The following is a 16,341-nucleotide window of genomic DNA, read 5'->3' on the forward strand; positions in this document are numbered from 1 at the left end:
CACTGATGGAGAACTGAAGTCAGGGTAGGAAGTGGCCCAGGGGAACAGGCACCCTTTGGCCACATATGTGAGCTGTTATTCACAGGGTCTTCTTGGTTTGGAACCTGGGGGGTCCAGGTTCCCCTACTCCTAGCCACTGACTCTTGCCACCGGGTGTTACAGCCCAGATCACCTTTACATGGTGGTGCTGACAGATTTGGACTTCAACCCCCCACCCCACCCCAACACCCACCTAGACCGAATCCCTCCTCAAAGGGTCAGTTATTATTAACTGCTTCTTTTTCCTCTTTCCTTTGTATCATGTGTATTTTCCCTTCTATTTTTCATGCTTAGTTCCTTCCTTTGATAGTAATGTCATGTGCTATGAACATAAATTCCCTTTCACATCTCCATTTTTCTTGTTTTATGCTCTCATTATAGATGCCTCATTCATTCGTTCTCTCTTTCATTTACGACTTTATTTTTTTATTTTTTTTTTATTTTTGAGACTTTGTATATCTCAAATGTTTTATTTTAATTACATTTATTCCATATTATTTTCATTATGACAGCATGGTGAGTTAAGACACTTCCCTATCTCTAAAGTGGGACACAACTAATTTTTTTTCCCTATCATAGCTATTCATCCATTCAAGTACTGTCTTGAGTAGCAGAGTTACTGGTATAGACCTCAAACACAGCCATGAGGGCAGGGGACTGGACTCGATGACCTCTCAAGGTCCCTTCCAGTCCTAGAATCTATAAATCTATGAAAAAATTCTTCCAGTTAAGATTTACTGTACTGTTTTTGCCTGATGCTCTTCGGAAAGCTAAAACACAGAGGAGCATTATTATCAAGTTTCTTAGTGCTTCTCATCTTTCCATGAAAAATAAAATGCTTTTCAACAGGTCCACACATAGTTCCTCTGATTATGGAAAGCGGGAGAAAACAGTAGAATACAAGGAAAGAAATGAAAATAAGAGAACAGAAGAAAGTCAAGAAATGATTTGAAAATGCTAGAGCCAGGGGCGGCTCTACACATTTCGCTGCCCCAAGCACGGCGTCATGCCGCGGGGGGCGCTCTGCCACTCGACGGTCCCACGGCTCCGGTGGACCTCCCGCAGGCGTGCCTGTGGAGGGTCTGCTGGTCACGCGGCTTCAGTGGAGTCGCAGGACCAGCGAACCCTCCGCAGGCAAGCCGCCGAAGGCACCCTGCCTGCCGCCCTCCCGGTGACCAGCAGAGCGCCCCCCGCAGCATGCCGCCCCAAGCACGCGCTTGGCGTGCTGGGGCCTGGAGCCACCCCTGGCTAGAGCCCTACTAAAACTGAAGTAGAGCATTCAGCCTACTATAAGCAAAATACTTTCCCCTTAGTATAACTAAGCAGACATATATTATTGAAAGCTATCTTTACATTTTTGTGCATTTAGTTCAATTTTGTGTACTTATTACCTTCTGCAAGAGCTGTTTTCTTTATGAGAAGCCAAAACATCTTAAAGATAGACTGATTCCTTTGGTTTATTAACTTCAGCACTGTATTTAGAAAGAATGCTGAAAGACGACAGACAAACACACACATTTTTCCTGACCAAAGTACTATTTAATTGTAATTCTTAGGAGACGACATTTTATCTGCGAGTTCATTGCATAGGAACTGTCTTATTTTAGCTAGTGTTTATATTGGCTGCATGTAGGAATCCCTCTACTGACACGGAATGAGTTCACACAGCATTTTTTTTTATAATATCAGAGATCCCATTTGTAAGCTGTTTAAGACCAACACATATTCAACTTTTACAAATCTCCATGGATTTGTTTTCATTCCCTATGTGATTTGTTCAGATGTAGTGCCCAGGAGTATGTTGCAACACTGCTTTTCATGATGATCAAAAGAAAGACTTCTTAAACTTACTGTGTCAAATCCTCAGTTGGTGTAAATTGACATAGCTTCACGACAGATTTACACCAGCTGAAGATCTGTCCCTGTTTGCCACTTTTATCTTTGGCTTCTTTGTTTCTTCAGTTGGATTTTGTTTTCTTTAGTGAAATATTTCTTGCTGTCAGTACTCAGAGAAGCTGTGTTACTTTATTTGGTGACATGAGCGGCTCCAGCCCACAGCAGTAGGCAACTAATGATTTCACAGAAGAAACATTCTTCATCTGGCTCACCTTTCCTGGATACTGACTTATTTCAATTGGAACTCTCTCCCACAGAATTGGTCTCTACTGTCAGCAACAATGAAATCTGTCTTTCCCCCCGCCCCCGCTTTTTTGTCAGATTGCAAGAACATGCCCTTTCAGAAGACCTTTGTCTGAGGATGGTGTCTCTTGCAAACTCAAACAACCCTTGTGTATCCATATAATCTCAACTGCAATAGCTGTCATGCTAGAGCACTTTATAGTTTAACTGACTTGATTTCACAGACAGGCACTTAGTCTATGCCTCCTCTGGTGATAGCGCCAGAGCACCAGACACTGGCATGCGCCCATGTGTGTTGACGGCAATTGCTATCACATCTCTAGGTTCCCATTCTCTGCTCCTTTCCTAGTTTTGATACACTCAAGGCTTCAATCTTGTGGTCCTTATGTGGGTGACACTCCCATTGACTTCACTTAGGATACCTGGACTTTAAATGATCAGAGACAGACACTGAAGGAAAAACGACAGCCAGAAGTTTAGTTAAGAAGTGGTAGGAGAGAATGTTGGATTCATATGCAATAATCTAGTTTGGATCAAAAAGAGAACATGGCTGAAGTCTGCTCAAGCTCTGCTCACAGTCCCAATGGCTCTGCTTAATGCTCAGTAGTAGAGGAGTTAAAAATATTGACATCAACATTGTCATCATTAGGTTTCACCATTCTCATATCATGTAAAAGAATAACAGTACCATCATCAGGCAGTCTGTCTCTCTGCAGACTGAGGCAGACAAGCACTGTATCAAGACATTCTGGAATGTTTTCTTCATTTCTCTTCACAATGGTTCCATCTAAAGAATCCGAAACACAGGATTCATCCTATGCATTTTCTTTCAAAAAGCTGATTTATGCTACCATTCTTTAAAAATAAATATTAAGGGGGCACATGGCTTTTGGTGAGATTCATAGTATAAAGAGCAGTACAGAAGCTGTACCACTTTTAGACTATGTCTGCACAGGAGCTGGAGGTGAAATTTCTAACTGAGCTAGACATACACGTTAGCTGTAATGGAGCTAGCGCACTAAAAATAGAAGTGTAGCTGTGGTGGAATGGGCTAGCCACCCCATATGTACCTACGGTCTTGGATGGGATCATACTGGGGACAGCTAGACCTTCCTACCGCTTGCTCTGCTGCGACTATGCTTTTATTTTTAGCATGCTAGTTCAATCTGAGCTAGCATTGGTATGTCTCTCCAAGTTGGAGGTTACAGCTCCAGCTCTAGTGTAGACAGCACTTGGTAGGCTTGTATCTGGGCAGCTAGCCCATGCCACTGCAGCTTCACTGCTAAAGTAGCTTGATCCAAGCTAGCTCACAAATGGCTACATGTGCTGCAATTGCGCCTCCTGATTTGCAGTGTAGAATTACCTCCATAGGGTACATCAGGGGTTGGCAACCTGTGGCATGCAGCTCGCCAGGATAAGCACCCTGGCGGGCCAGGCCAGTTTGTTTATCTGCTGCATCGGCAGGTTTGGCCGATCGCAGCTCCCACTGGCCGCAGTTCGCCGTCCCAGGCCAATGGGGGTGGCGGGAAGCGGCGCGGGCAAGGGATGTGCTGGCTGCGGCTTCCCACCACTTCCCACTGCCCTCATTGGCCTGGGACGGCAAACTGCGGCCAGTGGGAGCCGTGGTCCGTCGAACCTGCCGACGCAGCAGGTAAACAAACTGGCCTGGCCCGCCAGGGTGCTTACCCTGGTGAGCCGCGTGCCAGAGGTTGCTGACTCCTGGGATACATGCTCCACCTTGTTTTCATAGAATGAGTCCTCAAAGCAAGACCTTTGAGGGTCTGTAGAAATGTACCCTATGCCTAGACAGCCAGCAGCAGCAAGCCTCTGAGCCCAGGTCAACAGACGTTGGCTTGTGGGGCTTGTGCCATTGTGCTAAAAATAACTGTGTCCACAGTACTTTTAAGTTGCAGCTCAGGCTCTGAAGCCCACCCTTCCCTAGGCTTCAGAGCCCAAGCTGCAATGTCTATATAGCTATTTTTAGCACTGCAGTGCGAGCCAGGCTTGGAGGCTCGCTGCCACGGACTGTCTAGACATACCCTCAGGCAAGGGCACACTCAAAATACAGTCGTTTGATATTCTGGTTAAGAACCTTGACAATGACCCTCTAAATATATTGACTATGACATGTTACACTCCTAGACCAAGGGCCGTTTTAAAAACAGAGAGGTGTATTAAAGTAGAATAAAAACAAAAACCCAAACACAGCTTGCATGAGCCCCAGTGCAGGAGCGTTCTTCCAATAGCACCCCAAACTCTACTGCAATCACACCCTGTTTCACCAGAGCTGTGGCCCTTTTGATCCCTTCTGCAGAAATCTAATCCTTAAAGAGACAGGGCCCAGGAAAAGAGCCCTGCTCTTCCAGTCTGGTCTTAAACAAAAAAATTGTATTCACATTAAAATACTCTAGCATATATACATATTAAGTATTTTTAAAATTAAAATTGTATTGCATTAAAAAATAAGGTAAGAACACCAACAGAGATGAAGATGTTTAGCTTGTATAGAGTACGCTACCCCTGTAAATCTCAAAACACTTTACAAAGGTTGTTAACTATTATTATCCCCAGCTGACCTAAAATGTCCCTCACAAAAATTCAGCTTTGATGTCTAACCCTGAAAACCCTTCTTTGAGACATTCCATGCCTTAGGAGGAAAAGGATGATCAAATAAGATCTGGCTTTCAATCATTATGTGACACAGCAGTATCATGTCTGATCCCTTCAGTCAGATTTTTTTTTTCATATAATTATTTCCAGGGAAGAGAGAAATGTTATTTCTTTGTATCATGACTGCCCTACCTCACAGGCACACACTGACTGCAACTCACTAGTGCCAGAAGCAGCAGAACTTAGGGCCATCCACTATTAATACAGGGATCTAAGGAATATGGAAGAATGGAAAGTAAACCAAATAGGTCAAGGTCGCCAAATGGCATAATTTCAGATAAATATAGGATCCTACTGTACTGATTACAGTCAGACTATGGCTGCTGTACAGCCCTCCACATGACTCCTTACACAGTCTGGCATTTTTACTGTCTGGGATTTATAAAAGGGAAAAGCTAGTCATTTCAACATCAAGGCTAAATTTTCAAAACTAGACAACTCCTGCACCTGCACAAATTGTGTTTGTATGTACAAATATTCATAGTAGCTCTGATAAACTACAATCTATTTCATAGCATAATGATAAACTCCCTACGAGCCATTCACAAGCTAAAAATACCAGCATTGTATAATCCCCACTGAAATTTGCACATCCACATTTGAGGAACTGCATGTGCAAACAGATACTCATACGTGCAAGTAGGTGTAACCACTGGACAGTGAGCATTATGAATTCCCCTTTATGTTTAATCCACAGACAATGTGAGGCCCCAACTATGGTTCTTTAGCACAAGCTGCAGTGATTCCTGCTTTTAATTGTCTGTCCCTGGTTCACACCATGATGCTGGCCAAAATGGCAGCAATCGCAAGTGAATAAAGGGTCTGGTTGTGAGACCGCAGCAGCACGTACCTCCATGTTTTTGCGCATGTATCTGTTGTGGCCAGCACTGTATATATGGCCTTTGAAAAGAAACGTATCAAGTCTAGTGATATCAAATATAAATCAAGTTTTAAGTTTCAAAATGGCATTTTTATATATGTTGGCCTCTTCACCCTTCAAATGATAACAAAAGTGCGTTCACTGCTAGGCACCCAAGGGATTTGTTGCCTGGAAAGATTACAGAAGCAATGTATCTCTATGCTCCCCTGCATGTCTTTCTGCTGTGTTCCTGGGCCTGATTCAACAAGCTGCATAAGTGTGAGTAGCCCCATTAAAGTAAATAGCTTACTCAAGTTCTTTAGGTTAGCTATGTACTTAAGTAATTTGCTGAACTGGGAGCCCTATGAGGCAGCAGTGTATTGAAATTTACAGGAATCTTACTCTCTGAAAACCTAATGGAGAATTCCAGTGTGTTGGGACCACAAGACTAGAATAAGAAAGAAGAAAAATGCCCTGCACATGTACACCTCGTGATCCAGACCAAAACTATGGTTATCCTTACACTAGCAAAGTCTAGTTTCAGGGTTTGTCCTGATACGCCTGTTGGTTTTACAAAACACATTTAGTTCTGGTTTATCCAGCCCCTGCAAATTGGCTACCCAAAGAAGCTGCTGTCTAGGTGAGCACTAAAATTGACAGCAGACTGAGTGAACGAACTTGCATTTCAAAGCCTTCCTTTCTATAAGGCCTGTCACCTTTTTACTTTGTCTTATCTTTCCACAAGGCCTTCCAATGAGCCCCACTCTGTATAGACCCCCGCTGGCTTCTCCTATAATAGATTTTCTACTAGTCATGGGATTTAAGGCATGTGGTATGTCAAGGGTGGGGATGGTCCTGCCACATGAGAAATGTCATAAGGCTACAGCATGTGAGAGCAGCCCACGATTGATTTAGGCCTGGTCTACACTAGAAAATTAGGTCAGCATAACCACATCACTCAGGGATGTGAAACATCCACATTCCCAAGAAGCATGGTCAAGGCGACCCCAGTCCCCAAATACATAGCGTTAGATTGATGGAAGAATTTTTCAGTTGATCTAGCTAATGCCTCTCAGGGAAATGGATTACTTACACCTATGGGAGCTAGTGTTTACACCAGGGATCAGCAACCTTTGGCACACAGCCCTCCAGGGTAAGCACCCTGGTGGGCTGGTCCGCTTTCTTTACCTGCTGCGTCCACCGGTTCAGCTGATCGCGGCTCCCACTGGCTGCGGTTCACTGTGGGGCCGTGGGAAGTGGCACGGGCCAAGGGATGTGCTGGCCGTGGCTTCTCGCCGTCCCCATCAGCCTGGAGCGGCGAACTACAGCCAGTGGGAGCCGCGATCAGCCGAACCTGCGGACACAGCAGGTAAAGAAAGCGGCCCAGCCCGCCAGGGGCTTACCCTGGTAGGCCGTGTGCCAAAGGTTGCCGACCCCTGGTCTACACTGAAAGGCTACAGCAGTAGCGCTGTAGTGTTTTAAGTATGGACAAGTCCTTAGAGACTAGCTACTTAGAGACCTGCTAGTTCACATTATTTAAAAGAAAGTCACATATACTGCCCCCTTCCTTCCCACGTGTGAAGGAGATAAATGAAGGCGCAGTAAGCAGTAAAGAACATGTTTTCTTAATTGTGATGTAAGCTGCCTTTCTACGGGGGCCCTGCCACTGCACGCCACGTGAAGCAGATGCCATGTGATTTGATATGATGTGCAGATGCATTTTTATTCAGAAATGGTATACACCTAGCTGTACATATATGACATGTGTATTTGATTTTGTATGTGCTATACTACCAGCTGCAACCAGATTTTTGAGATGATCTCCCCAGAGGGGAGGACAGAAAGAGCGTGTTCTTGTCTACACTAGAGAATGCTGATGTTGTGTGGGTGGGCATGTAATGTGTATTACGATTGCTGCCAGTGATGTACAGGCAGCTGGAACTGTAATGACCATGGCAGTGTAAGACTAACCCCTATCTTATCCGCCAGTATTATTGGTTCACTTGCTGTCTAAACTAGCCACTGCTCTACCAGCTCAATTGGTCCTCAGACTGCTATCCCACAATGGCAGCCCACCCTTAAGAGACCTGTCAAGCTCACTCACAGTGTTATAACACAGCTACAAAAGAAGCAGGGACTGCCCTCTGCAGTTCTCTAGCTTTGCTTCCTTCCCACGCTGATTCCCCCTCAATAATGAACAAGACACATCTAAACAGGCCAAAAAAAATGGTTTTTATTTGTAACTCCCCAAAAAAATGGCTTTCATTTTGTGATCAGTGGAATAAAGTACTTCATCTTCACCATTTGTAGGAAGGTCCTGTTATATTTTTAAATAAACATTTTATAACACAACAGATTTATATTAATACTGCATTACTGAACATTTTTTTAAAAAAATGCATCTTCCTTTTATCCATGTTCATGTCACCTTGTTTAAAGAAAAAATGAGAGAAAGAAGAATCAATTGGAAAGTATATATATTTAAAACTCTCAAACCAGGCCTGCTCCCAAGAAGTGCTGCCAGCCTCAGGTATTTACTTTGCTATGGCCTCATCTGTGTAGTTGGCGGAGGAGTATCTCTGGGACACCAGAGACCTGAAAGAGAGAAAGAAAGGGAAAAAAAAGTAGTGAGATGAGTTAGACAACCTTGCTGGCCCATTACACAACCACCTGGTTAGCCGGGAGGGAAATGGCTAAGAAGAAGTGTTCAATGAGCTAAGCCCCAGTCCTCAGTGTGCTTGGAGACAGTTAGGCATTGTGCCTGCAAGGCAACCCACTGACTTCAAGGGGACTTGTGACTGCCCATGTGGAACTCATTGCATGATGGGGACTCACTGCTGCTTGTTAAGCCACCTGATGACAGATGGGAGATACCTGCAGACAGCTCAGGGCTAGAGGGAGTGAGAGTATGAACTAGGCAGAGTGGGGACACAAACTCTGAATAGATCCAAACCTGAGGGGAAGGCAAAGGCTTATGCTAGGAGGATTTCTTCTATGTATTAGGGATCTTTTTTATATTAAACCAGAGCCAAGAGGGGTGACAATTGTTTGGGGAGGGGTGAAGAAACAGCCCTGGGCTGCAGGGAGACTAGTGAGATAACTGCACATTTATTTGTGGTATTACTCTCTAGCTACTCCCCTTCCCCCTGGAACCTGTAACTTACCACCTGATGGCTCTCCAGCCACCATTCATCTTCTCCTACCCCCCCAGCTGCACGGTAGAGCCCACGAGGGCACCATTGCCAGAGATGGGGTAGGGGTGAGAGGGGGAACTGACTCCGAGTCCAGGAATCCCCCAGAGGGACCTGCTCAGCTCGCACTCTGGCCTGCAGGATGCCGGTCTCTGGATCCTAGAGAGCAAATGTAAGAGAGAAAGAAAGCACTAGTACAAGTGGAAAACATGAACCCATGAAACACACAAAATATCCAGGGCAAAACAATGGAAGAGCTGCATGGCAGAGCAACTGACTTACTTTCCTGAGCACAGCCACCCACACCTGGCCCTGCTCATCATGGTATACTCCTGGGCACCAGGCCCATAGGCGGTCAGGAGGAGGAATCGCCTCCATACTGTCCTCTACCTTACCACAAAGAATAGTGTGAGGGTGTTTCCTCCTGGTGCACGTGCTCAGAAGCTCAAGCAGGGCAAAAAGCAACCATTAGACCAAACCATTGGGACCAGCCACCAAAGAATTATAAACAAAATGAATATGATCTATTATTACATATAAACATAGCATGGTGCTGTATCTGAGCAACGTATTCTAGTACAGGGGTATCCAAAGCAATGAAGCAAGACCACACTGTACAAAAATCCAACAAACTTTAATGCAGACACCCCCCTCTCCCAACAGTGGCTGCTTCCCTTGAAGCCAACCACAGGTGATTCCACCCCCTAGAAGGATACTTTCTTTCAGATTCTCCCTTCCCCCAAACTCCACCCACTGCAAACCCAGCTATTGGGGGGAGGAAGCATTCTAAAATATAACATACATTATTGTTACACATGCAGTATAGCAGTAGTTAATCACTGTAATTGTTTTAAATGTTGTCATGAAGAGCGGGACAAGGTTTATTATATTTTAGGTGTGTTCTTAGCCTTTTCTTTAAATGTGTCTCTTACACAATGCTGGTTGAAATGCTAGAGCTGTGCATTTCACCTCATCTCTTTAAATTTGGGACTTTGCTCCCAGATCAGCAGCACATCTCTGGGGAGAAGGAAACATGCATGCATTGTGTTGCTGAGGTTTGAGTTCCTTGTAATCCAGGGGTGGGCAAACTTTTTAACCCAAGGGCCACATCTGAGTATGGAAATTGTATGGCGGGCCATGAATGCTCAGACAACTGGGTGAGTGGGGTGCAGGATGGTGCTCTGGGCTGGGACTGAGGGGTTCAAAGGGCAGGAGGGGGATCAGGGCTGGGGTAGGTGTAGGAACTTTACACTTCTTAAGCACTAAGGGGGTAGGAAGACCGCCCCCGAATTTAGAGCGGCTGAAGTGGTTCCCACCCCCCCACACTCGGTCAGGAGACACACTGATTAAGCGCCGACCAGATGTTTACCTTTGGAACACGCTATGCACAAAGCACCAATTACCAGAAAGGGCAAGTAGTTGGACTGAGGTTGCACATGCGCATAATAGGATGATTTATGTAACCATTTACAATAAAAGGACGTGGAAAACTCCCGTGGGCGCGCTCCACTGGAACAGACTGACGGACTTGGCTTCATTTATTTGCAACAGGTAGGGGTACAGGCTCCAGGCGGCATTTACCTCAAGCAGCTCCTGGAAGCAGCAGCATGTCCCCCATCTGGCTCCTACATGGAGGCGGAGCCAGGAGGCTCTGCGTGCTGCCCTGTCCACAGACGCTGCCCCTGCATCTCCCATTGGCTGCAGTTGCAGTGTGCAGAGTCCCCTGGCTGCCCCTATGTGTAGGAGGCAGAGGGAGGGGGACATGCCGCTGCTTCCAGGATCCATGCAGAGCCCTGGGATGCATGGAGTGGGGCAAGCACCCAACCCTGTTCCTCAGCTGGAGTGGGGCAAGCCCCAGACCCCACTCCCCAGCTGGAGCTCAAGGGCTGGATTAAATCGTCTGAAGGGCCGGATGCAGCCCCTGGGCAGTAGTTTGCCTGCCCCTGCTGTAATTTTTCCATAGTGGTGAGCTAGGTTTTCTTCATCCTTATTGCTGTTGAAACCTTTTGAAGTTAAAACTTAATTGTAACCATTCGTAGCGATGGCATAAAGTTTGAAGAGCAATCTCAGGACTAATAGTCACAGACACTTGGCTTGTGTGAAATTGAGTTTGCTGGTCTCAGCAAAAAACTCTAGCACACAGTTGTACAGCATATGATTGCAAAGAGGAATATATTCAGATTGAGTCTAGTACCCTGTGAAAACTAACAAAAAGTAAAGAGTTGTATTTTGTTTAGAATTGAAGCGAGTAAAGCTTCTAGGAAACATGTGATCTTTCAAGGCAACTAATTTAGGCCCTGACCCTGCAAAGGAATTCTGCAGTTGCATGGAGTCTCCCTGACATTAATAGGGCTCAGTGTGGGTATGGGGTTTTACCCAAATGGTTCAGCTTGCTGGATCAGGGCCCTCAATAGTAACTTTCACAAATGTTGTCTCCATCATGATATAAATATCTGCTTGTTTAATATGTTTGTGTGTGAGACTAGTCAGGTTACCAAGAATTTGTACTGTTGTGTTTAACTAAACAACTGTTCTTTGCTGCTGGGGCTTGAGCTCCCTGATGTGTGTTTTGAATTTGCTAGTGTATTAATCAAATGTACCTGATTAGACAGCACCCTGGTGGCTGCGGTGTAACTATGCCACCAACTGTGGGATAAGTAACCAACATGGAGTGCTACTGCAAGACGTAATTGCTGGTAATGTACACAGGGCGTTAGTGTGCTTGAAACAGGTTGGCTGTTTACAGCCGTTTATGGTAGCACAGTCTGATTTACTCAATTTTCTAGCATAGATGCAACCAAAGAGAGGTCATCTGGCTGATTCTTTCTTTGCCATGGCCTCAGTGCTTGAACTAAAGCTGCTACTCTTACTTTCTCCTGTGACACTGTAATCCCAGGTTTCAAGTGTAATAGCTTTAACTCTTAGGACAAGACATATTCCAAGTGGTTACTCAACGAGGTAAAAAAGAGTGGGGTTTTGGGATACTTGGGAAGAGTTAAACCTGACCCAATCTGCCACCTTATAATAATACTTACACTGTATATCTCAAAATGCTTTTCAAAGAAAGTCAATATTATTATCCCTATTTTACTGATGGGGAAACTGAGGCACAGAGCACAATGATTTGCCCAAGCTCATCTAACAGTCTAGTGCAGGGGTCGGCAACCTCTGGCACGCGGCTCGCCAGAGTAAGCACCCTGGCGGGCCAGGCCAGTTTGTTTACCTGCCGTGTCCGCAGGTTCGGCGGACCACGGCTCCCACTGGCCACGGTTCACTGTCTCAGGCCAATGGGGGTGGCGGGAAGCGGCGCGGGGGAGGGATGTGCTGGCCGTGGCTTCCTGCCATCCTCATCGGCCTGGAGTGGCAAACCGCGGCCAGTGGGAGCCGTGATCGGCCGAACCTGACGACGCAGCAAGTAAACAAACTGGCCCGGCCCACCAGGGTGCTTACCCTGGCAAGCTGCGTGCCAGAGGTTGCCGACCCCTGGTCTAGTGGCAAAGCTGTGAATAGAACCCAGATCTCCTGAGTCCTCATGCAGTGCTCTAGCCACTAGATCATACTGCTTCCCTAGCCTATGTTCTTGTGATGACCAGCCTCTATCTACTGCTCAGTTCTGACTGCTCCTTCAGCCGGGGCACCAGGAGGAGGGAGGGAAGTTTCGCTGAGATTGGGCAGACTGGCAGGCAGAGAGCAGCACAGAGACAAGTGGCAGGGAGATCTGGTACTCAGCTAAGGGTAAGGGAAGATGTATTGTATATAGTCATAAAATCATTATGCCTTTGTTTTCTGTGTAACTCACCTTTAGACTTATAAGAACCCAGCCTGCTTGAGGAGACAGTAGCTGTTTCATTCTCATAACTGCTCTAGCCCAGAGGTGTCAAACTCATTGGTTGCAAAGTGGTCGAATTCCATGTTAAATTATGGGTCCGGGTATAAATTTAGGAGTACATATGCTCCAGCACAGAGATTCACAGAGAGATCAACACAGTGGGAAATATGCTGCCCTGTAAGGTCACTGTTATCTCTTCTCTTCTTCTTTCCTTCTTCCATTATCTGTTCCTCTCCCAACTTCTATCTTCTCTGTTCTTTTCACTGCATTTCCTTCTCTGAAGCAGCTTGCAATTGCCACCTACCTGTGGGCCATGCTCCTAACCTCTTCCCCATTGCACCTGCTAAACTGATCAGCACTGACATGGTTAATGTTAACACTGAAATGTCACCAGGGATTTTAGCCCTGATGGCCCAATGAAATTAATAGGGTTTCAGACTGTCTGCACGTTCAGACATCGCTGCATCGGTTATGGAGCTCAGTTCATATTTGGAAGCTTTTCTTTCCAACTATGAAGACTAGAAACTTACTTTTTTTATAAAATGAAATGAAAGCAGAGATTCTAGGCACTCTGACTATGTCCTGGAGGCCACATAAACATCTCAAGTGGGCCAGATGTGGCCTACCATGGTGTAGGGAGATAAAGAGAAGGACACATTGTACTTCTTTTCTTGGGACTTGATTTTTCTTTTGGTTTCTTCACTGTAACCCTAAAAGTAATTCAGACTGGATACACCTGTATGGAAAAAACACAGCAGCAGAGGACCTGTCTGTTTGAGAAGGAGATAGTGATGGGCAAGGGGAGAGAGAGTGGAAAGGCGAGGAAACTACTAGGGGACAAAGAAAAGGGGAAAAATGCAGATCTATTATCTAATTCATGTTCATACCACATTTAACATGTTCTAAGTGCTAAATCCCTCAGTAAGGAACACAAATTGCTTTAGAGGTGACAGAACATCTGACTGTCCACATTTGGATGCTCAAATTGGTGCTTACAAAAGTTAATATCTACTTATACCCTTGCTCAGTGTCTCAGTATCCCAAAGGAGGGACTATGGCTGTTGTATGAAGATACCTATATCTGAAAATTAGGCCTTAATTCCCCCCTCAGATTTTCTATTCAGGAGATTGCTTTTAAAGGTATTAAGTGGACACAGGTGGTACCATAAAGCTAAGTGCCTACACATGGAATATCTGCTGCACGTTCTCCAGTTCCTGTTATCTTTACAACAAAGCTTGATCTTTTAACCCCTTCACCACTGCTCCTTTTTACATTGTTTTACCTTTGATGTTTGAATGAAGTCACAATAGATCCCTGTGATGTGATGTGACTGGCACATGGTGTAGAGCTTGAGCTGCAAAGTGGTTAACAGTCTGCTTGGAGGAAGAAGAGTGTTGTGCAGGTGTTCTCAGAGTTGCTGCAGACAAACTGCTTCCAGCATGCACCAAAGTGTACAATATGAGTGTCAAAGGTGGGTTTGCTGTGATTCACTCTCTTCTTATACAGTTGGCTAAGAGCCTTTTACTCCATCTGTGTAAAAAAAAAAAAACAAAAACAAAAAAAAACCTCTACTATATTCTGTATTGGGCAACAAGGGGGAGCTTTGAGGTGGCAAATTTGATCCCAGTTTAACTGTATTCAAAAGAAGTGGTTTCTAAATGTTTGTCTTCTGCCTAAAATCAGGTAGCTGTTTCCTTTCTCTCTCTCCCTCTAATCACAGACAGAGCAACTTTCACACAAAACACTCAAAACTCGCTTGCTTTCAGGATTTGTTACAAACTGGAAACTTGGCGTAGATTTGGTGAAAGGTTCATGTATCTTTGCAATAAGCTTGATTTTTTTTCCCATGTCAAAGGCACATAAAACTTATAGCTCCAGATGAATACAGTACAAAACCAGGAAAGATGCAGTAGATTAGAATTAGTTTCCTCAATGAATGTTTGAATTCTAAAAGAGGGGACTGGGAAGGCACCTGAAGCAAAATAAGGTTAATCTGCGTCAGTGGAAATCACAGTTTACCCTAGTGCTCTGCATTTCCATTAGGGTTTGTGTTGATATAGCTACAGTGACAGGTTTACAAGAACTAGGGGTCACCAAATGAAATTAATAGGCAAAACAAAAAAAAAAAAAAAATTTTTCTTCTTCTTCACCAACACAATCAACTTGTGGAACTCCTTACCTGGAGGAGGTTGTGAAGCTAGACTATAAAAAATTAAAAAAGGGGGATGATAAATTCATGCTAAGTAAATAATGGGCAATGATTAGCCAGGATGGGTAAGAATGGTGTCCCCCCCCTGTCTGTCAGAGGATGGAGATGGATGGCAGGAGAGAGATCACTTGATCATTGCCTGTTAGGTTCACTCCCTCAGTGGCATTGGCCACTGTCGGTAGACAGATACTGGGCTAGATGGACCTTTGGTCTGACCCGGTACGGCCTTTCTTATGTTCTTATGTTTCAGAGTAGCAGCCGTGTTAGTCTGTATCCGCAAAAAGAACAGGAGTACTTGTGGCACCTTAGAGACTAACAAATTTATTTCAGCATAAGCTTTCGTGGGCTACAGTGGTAGCTCAAATCCCAGTGTGGACAAGTCCTAGCATCCAGTTCTAAAGTTTATGAAGGGTCTGATTCTCAGGGACCTCGCCCCACTCACTTACATTTGTGCTAAGTGAGTGTAAAATACTACCATTCTGATTTGGTAGAGTCTTGCACCCCCCACCCCCATGCAGTCACTTACCTCTCTGCAAAGCTACGAGCAGGAATAACATTTCCAAGAAAAAATAATTCCCCTCAGAACTCTTTGGAGGCTCAGTTTAGTGTCCCTTATTTCTTTCCTTGTCAGAAGGTATGATATAGGGGGTGGTTTTGTTCACCTATACTATGTCCAAAGGTATGGTTAATCCCTATCATGGTTTGCAAGCTGTGAAGAAAGAGTTAGACTGCTGGAGTGGGTTTGGAGGAGAAAAACAAATGAGTGGCTATCCTAGAAAGGCATTGTTAGTCTTTTTATATTTACATGTTTAGTTCCTCCTGTTCATGTTTTGATCAAGGATAGATAAAATACAAAAAAATACACAGAAGTTGTAGCCTGGAGCTTCAGTTAATCTGCTTCTTTCTCTCACCCCATCTTCAACTGCTGTGCAAAATCTGTGAGTCTTAATCATACTCCAAGCATAACCATCTCACTTTTATTCTGTGCCCTCTGCTGATTGCTCCAACCTCTTTCACTCCACTTCATGCTTCCCTCTTCTCCACTGCACTGTCCCTCCTGCTCCTTTCTTTGTCTTCCTGTGTAGCTAATTCTCTCCCAACAAATCCCTCTATATACACACACACACACACACACACACACCTCCTCTTTGGGAAAAACAAACCAACCTGGAACTAGGATATTTGCAAACCAGTACTCTGCTCCCTGCATCCCTTTCCCTCAATCCTTTGTCTTTCTTATCTACTTAGACTGTAAACTCTCTGGGGCAGCAACTATCTAGTACTCTGAACAGCACATAGTGTAGTAAAGTAGTCATCAAAGGGTTAACTGGGATACACAGACTATTATGGTTTAGTTCCAGGCCAATGGGGGCTGCAGGAAGTGGCATGGGCCGAGGGATGTGC

The 16,341-nt window shown here is 44.9% G+C and overlaps 1 protein-coding gene across 2 annotated transcripts; it reads right to left on the reverse strand.

Moving 5' to 3' along the window:
* Positions 1 to 7,934: 7,934 nt before the first annotated feature.
* On the reverse strand, positions 7,935 to 14,136 carry LOC120397442 (protein p13 MTCP-1-like). Of its 2 annotated transcripts, XM_039523277.1 has the most exons (4): positions 9,181 to 9,325; positions 8,872 to 9,057; positions 8,246 to 8,302; positions 8,039 to 8,135 (listed from the first exon to the last, which is right to left on the reverse strand). In XM_039523277.1, exons 1-3 carry the CDS (start codon positions 9,274 to 9,276, stop codon positions 8,258 to 8,260), a joined length of 327 nt encoding a protein of 108 aa, XP_039379211.1. In that variant the 5' UTR covers positions 9,277 to 9,325; the 3' UTR covers positions 8,039 to 8,135; positions 8,246 to 8,257. The 2 variants fall into 2 exon arrangements, with proteins under 2 accessions (XP_039379221.1, XP_039379211.1); XM_039523287.1 differs by lacking the exon at positions 9,181 to 9,325 and adding an exon at positions 14,011 to 14,136 and having other exon boundaries at positions 7,935 to 8,302.
* Positions 14,137 to 16,341: the final 2,205 nt, after the last annotated feature.

The sequence above is a fragment of the Mauremys reevesii genome, linkage group 1, assembly GCF_016161935.1.
Source record: "Mauremys reevesii isolate NIE-2019 linkage group 1, ASM1616193v1, whole genome shotgun sequence".
NCBI classification, from domain to species: domain Eukaryota; kingdom Metazoa; phylum Chordata; order Testudines; family Geoemydidae; genus Mauremys; species Mauremys reevesii.